The 5775-nt window shown below is 56.7% G+C and overlaps 1 protein-coding gene across 1 annotated transcript in view; it reads left to right on the top strand.

Annotated features, from left to right (window-relative positions):
* Positions 1 to 6: 6 nt before the first annotated feature.
* Cand2 (cullin associated and neddylation dissociated 2 (putative)) overlaps positions 7 to 5775 on the top strand; it is a 22074-nt gene continuing 16305 nt past the window's right edge. Inside the window, exons 1-5 of the mRNA XM_048786964.1 lie at positions 7 to 77; positions 4136 to 4279; positions 4585 to 4739; positions 5086 to 5209; positions 5668 to 5767. Of these exons, the coding sequence (XP_048642921.1) occupies positions 10 to 77; positions 4136 to 4279; positions 4585 to 4739; positions 5086 to 5209; positions 5668 to 5767 (591 nt within the window). The 5' untranslated portion in view covers positions 7 to 9. The remainder of the gene's footprint in view (positions 78 to 4135; positions 4280 to 4584; positions 4740 to 5085; positions 5210 to 5667; positions 5768 to 5775) is intronic.

The following is a 5775-nucleotide window of genomic DNA, read 5'->3' on the forward strand; positions in this document are numbered from 1 at the left end:
GCAGCCACCATGAGCACCGCCGCCTTCCACATCTCCAGCCTCCTGGAGAAGATGACGTCCAGCGACAAGGACTTCAGGTGCGCCCCCGGATCGCGCCTCCACGGCCACCCGGGGCCCCCTTTCCCCCAGCCCCAGGCCGGGGACCCTCCCGGGGACCGTGCAGCCCGCCACCAAGCCCCGCTCCCCTCCCCCGCATCCTCCGTTTGGAGGCCATCGGACCCTCGGGGACCCCAGTCCCTGTGTCCCTGAGTCGTTTCCCGCCGTGCACCCCGCATCCGAGCCCCAGCTCCGCCCCTCGCACCCCGCTCCTGGGCCTCTTCTTTCTTCTTTCACTCCCAGCCTTGGGGGGCCCCCAGGCCTCCCTTTCAGCCTCTCTTCTGGGCCTCCCAGCGCCAGCCTCTTCTGCTCCCGCCCCCCACCCCCCACCATTGAAACCCGGGACCACACCCCCCTCCCCCTCTTCCTGATCCCCTCTTCTGGCCTCTTCTCCAAATCATTTGAACCCCCCCCCCATCTCTGATTCTCCAGATCACTCAGGTCCCCTGGGACCGTCCACTCTCCTCCCCATGGCTCACCCACAGCCACAATGAGGCGCTTGGCAGGCACCGGGTCATGGTTGGGGTTTGGACTTCTAGATTCTGGGAGAGCCACCCCCTGCCCCCTCTCCCAGAACCACTGGGAGCAGAGCTAGAAAGAAAGTCAACACTCTGGCCAAACCCTCAGTCTCGGGGGAAACTGAGGCTCAGCAAAGAGAAGGGCCCCTGGTCCCATTGGCCGGTTCTGCACCCTCCAAGCTGATGGGGCACTTAGAGACCAGCACCGTCACACCCACTTATTAAACACGCTGTCACTTTAACTGCTTTTTACAGGTAGGGAAACTGAGCTTCAGAGGCTTGTGAAGGGCCTTAGTGCAATCATGTAGCTAAGGAGTGGAGAACTTGGGGTCCACATCCAGGTTAGTCTAATCCGTAGGCCAAGATCTTGACCAGGCCCACGGAATCCAGTTCCTGACCGGTGAGGGGACTGAGACCTGCTCTTGGGGTCTGATCCCTGCCCTCTCTAGCAATTCATTCCTCAGTACCCCTCAAGCGCCCTTCACCCCCCAATAGGGCCTTGGAGCCACCACAGTCTTGGCTTCAGATTTTATTTCCCACTGTTTCCTGGCTGTGTGACCGTGGGCAAGTTACTTAACTGCTCTGAGCCTTAGTTCCTGTTTCTTCAAAACGGGGATAGTAACAGAGCCACCTCAGGGCTGGTGTGAGGATCAAATGAGGTAGGAGCTGTGAGACAGTCAGCTCCAGGTATGATTTTGATCGACGGCCACCATTGTGATTCTGTGCACATCACAAACCAGCCATGCGCTATCCTTTCTCCAATCCTTGGCACCTCCTTGACCTCCCACTTCATCTGTCAGCTCCCACTCAATTGTCACCACTTGGGGGGATGCCTCTTGACTGCAGACAGGGCTGGACACCTCCCCTAAGCTTCTGAACCACAAGGACTTTGTACTTCTTTTTGGTGACCCAGAGTCTATGCGGGGGGTATACAGTAGGTGCTCAACAAATGCTTGCTGTGTCCCAGGCTCTGTGCTACGATCCTCACGGTAATCTCCTCCAGTCCATCCAGCCACTGGGTTGAGTAGTGATTGCTCTGTCCCGTGTCCCAGAGCCTTGGAGGGGTGCAGTGACTTGCCCAAGGTCACATGGCCGGCCCTGGGGATTTGGACCACAGTTTCTTGGGCCTCCAGTGCAGTCTGCAGAGAGTTGGCCGTGCCAGCCAACAGTCTGTCCCTTGCCAGTGGCCTCAAGAACACTTAAAACCACCCTGAGCATATGAGAATGGTGTCTATTTTTAAAGTCCGAATACCAGGGGGCTGGGTCCCTCTGACCAGCTGTCTAGATGCCCGTGTGGCCAAGTGTTTCAACAGAGCGCTGCTAGGGATTCCCTGCAGTGAAGCACACTGTGTTCCTCTGGTTCCTGGAGGGGACCAGTGTATGCAAATGAGGGTCCCACTCCCAACTTGCATCGCCCCCAGCATTGGGTGCCAGGCTCCTTTTCCTGGGTCCTCGCTTCATTATGGCTCAACTTGGAGAAACCTTGCAGAAACTTCCAAATAATTCCTGGAAAACACAGTATCCACTGAGGAACCAGGAGACCTGTCCGGTGAGCCGATTCTCCACCTGCTTTGCTGTGTGACCTTGGGCAGTTCCTGCACCCTCTCTGAGCCTGGTTTCCGAGCTGGGCATCTGTGGGAACTCAGCGGTATCTGAAACACTGAGGCATATTTTAGAAGAGTTGAATTCCGCGTTCGGGTTTCCACACCCAGCTGTTTGGCTCTGCCGAGGGCTAGTGTTCCTCCTCCCTCCTCTCTTGCCCTCACCCTGGGCCCCAGGCCCTCTGCACACCTGTTCTTTGCTGAGTCTGGTGTCCCAGCCATGAACCTCAGGGACCCTGCTCTCTGCCAAGTTCAAAATCAAAAGGAAGAACGGCTCTGGTGACCAAATTTTCTTTGCAGCCCAGCGGGGACTGTAACAGAGGGATTCAAGGTGCTCTGAAAAGATCCTGTCCAGTTGTGCTTAAGTGTGTTGGGGGGTCGGTGGAAAGCAGGGAGGTGTCACATATGAGGCTGGGGCATTTTAAACTGGGCTCTTGATGGTTGAATAGGAGTTCAACAGGTAGAGAAGGAATAATTTTCCTGGGAGCACATTCCCAGGGTTGTGAGGCTGAGCAGGGCTTCAGTGTCCTGCAGCGGAAACACGTAGCTTGCAGACCTTGTCTTCCTTCTCAGAATGTCCCCTCAGCTGAGCTGAGCAGAGCTGTAGATGCATGTGGCCACCTCAGTTTTTGACCTGGCTCAAAGCCAGAACCTCCTCCTTCAACCTTACCTTGGCCCATAGGTAAACACTGTCAGCCCGGCCGTGTTCTTTCCTCCAGCCCAGAGCCCACCTCCCCAGTCCTTTGTATTTTTTTTATTTAGAGACAGGGTCTCCCTGAGTTACTTAGGGCCTTACTAAGTTGCCGAGGCTGGCCTCCAACTCAAGATCCTCCTGCCTCAGCCTCCTGAGCCACTGGGATGACAGGCATGCGCCACTGCACCCAGCAATAATTCAAATGTTCAATTTTTTTTTTTTTGGTACTTTGGATTGAACCAGGGAGGGGTCGACTCTACCTTCTTATTTGGAGGCAGGGTCTCTCAAACGTTTGAAAAGACAGTCGCAAGCTGGTCACTACTGAGAGCTCAACTCCTCTTCTGAAGCCCCAAGTCTCCCTGTCCTAACAGCTGAGACTCCCACTGCCATCTCAAATGCCAGGGACAGGGCCTCAGGCCATAGGCACTGGGCCACCCACCTGTGGGTGCATGAAGCGCTTGACTCTGGTGCCCAGCCCAGCCAGTGAGCTGTGTCTGTGGCCCTATTGTTCGGCCATCTGTGCTGGCCTCCAGAACATGCCCAGGGCCCATCAGCCTGGCCTAGGACAGTGGTCTCCTATGGGGAAGGCCTTGACCTTGAACATCATGCAGGAACTTGTTAGAAATGCAGATTCTCAGGCTGCAACCTGGACCCCTTGATTCAGAAAGTAGGCTGGGGTCTGGCGTGATTGACAGTCCCCTGCTGGGGCCTCGGATGGTGGCTTCAGTCCGAGGTCCTTTGGTCTAAGGGCAGGACCTCCATTGATTCCCTCAAAGTGGGGTGGACAGGGCCAGCCTCCCTCCTCTGGTAGAGGTGGCCCTTGCTGACATCTGACTTGGTCCTAAAGCCCCCGTTTCACATTCTACTGTCCCCCCGCCTTCCCGCGTGGTGGCTATGAGACACAAGATATGGAATGTGCCATTTTACAGTAGCAGTGCCATTTACGGAGGGCTCTCCGCGTGACCTGCCACCCCTCCAGGCAGGTACCATTCTTGTCCCCATTTTCCAGACAGGTAAGAAGGCTCAGAGAGGCGAAGGGACTTGTCCAAGTTCATATTTGCAGAAATGACAGAGTCAGGAGCCACCTACCCCGGAGCCCGAAGCGTTTAGCCACCCTGGGCCACCCACTCCTAGTCTGCCACCCTGTTCTGGGGCAACTCAGAGATACTGTGCCAATTCCCAGCTGCTCAGCCATCCTCCTCCTGTGCCCCGCCCCTCCTCCCCAGGTTCATGGCCACTAGCGACCTGATGTCCGAGCTGCAGAAGGACTCCATCCAGTTGGATGAAGACAGCGAGCGCAAGGTGGTCAAGATGCTCCTCCGGCTCCTGGACGACAAGAATGGGGAGGTGCAGAACCTGGCGGTCAAGTGGTGAGTGTCACCCTCCGTGGGGACAATGACTCAGTCTGCGGTTCTCCCAAAAGTCAACCCAGAGCCCAGTAAGTTGTTGAGGCCGGCCTCAAACTTTGAGAGATCTTCCTGCCTCAGCCTCCTGGGTAGCTGGGATTGCCAGGGGGTACCTTTCTTTCTAGCCGCACAGAGGGTCCCCTGTTGAACGCAGCCAATTTCCTCAGTACATGAGGCTCCAGAAGAAGCCTGAGGGGAATTAAGGGTGGGGGGACAGCCTGACTTAGGCTAAATCTGGGGCTTTGGGACCCATCTCCTTCCCTGCTCAGCCTGGGTCCCCTGGTGGGCAAAGTGAAGGAGTACCAGGTGGAGACCATTGTGGATGCCCTGTGTGCCAACCTGCGGTCAGACAAGGAACAGCTCCGAGACATCGCTGGCATCGGCCTCAAGACGGTCCTCTCAGAGCTGCCCCCCGCGGCCACAGGTACCCGGGACCCCAGGACTAGGCACTATTCTTTGCCCAAGTTTAAAAGGGGAAGGAAAGAAACTTACCCGTGGTCACTGTGGTAGAGAATTTAGACTGGATCCATCTAAATCCATGACTTTAGGAGTGCTTTGAGCGGCAAGTAATCGAATCTAAACTGTGCAGCTTAAAGAAGTAACGTGGTGTCTCTGGAGGGACCAGCTACCTCATTTTCATAGCGATTTACGCAGCAGCTCAGTATTGACAGGGCTGAGGTCTCTGCCCGCATCTCCTCCCCTTTATAAGAAAAGCACATATTTCCCCAAAAGGAAATATGCCCACCTTGCCCACCATGCATCCCGCACAGGCTCTGGGCTGGCCACCAATGTGTGCCGGAAGATCACAGGCCAGCTCACCAGCGCCATCGCCCAGCAGGAAGACGTGGCTGTGCAGCTGGAGGCCCTGGACATCCTGTCTGACATGCTGAGCAGGTGAGGAAGGCTGCCCTGGGCAGTGAGGGCGGGGGACACTCAGAGCTGCAGGCTAGCATTGCTGAACACCAGGCCCTTAACCGTCCAGCAGCCCTGCAAAGGAAAGCTTGGTTGTCCCCATCAAACAGGCTCTGAGAGGCCATGTGGCCCTCCCGAGGTCACACTGTCAGTAAAATCTCCCGTGACTTGAGCACCTTATTCTGTGCCCAGTACAATGGCACAGATGATGTTGGGCATAGAGAGTGGGCTACTCCTGAGGGGACCTCTCTTTGCTTTCTGTCCTGTAAAAATAATAAATAACTGGACTAGTCAGCCCTCACCCTCGGAGAGCGCCTTTCTATTTCCAAGGGCCATCTATCTGGTTGTCAATTTTTTGGGGGGAGAGGACAGGAGAGGATGGGGACCGGGGACCGTGTGTCCGGGGCCCCCAGCCTGACGCTCCGCTCTGGCCGTCGCAGGCTGGGCGCGCCGCTGGGCACCTTCCACGCCAGCCTGCTGCACTGTCTGCTCCCCCAGCTGAGCAGCCCGCGCCTGGCCGTGCGCAAACGGGCCGTCGTGGCTCTCGG

The sequence above is a fragment of the Marmota marmota genome, unplaced genomic scaffold (assembly GCF_001458135.2).
Source record: "Marmota marmota marmota unplaced genomic scaffold, marMar, whole genome shotgun sequence".
Lineage (NCBI taxonomy): Eukaryota > Metazoa > Chordata > Mammalia > Rodentia > Sciuridae > Marmota > Marmota marmota.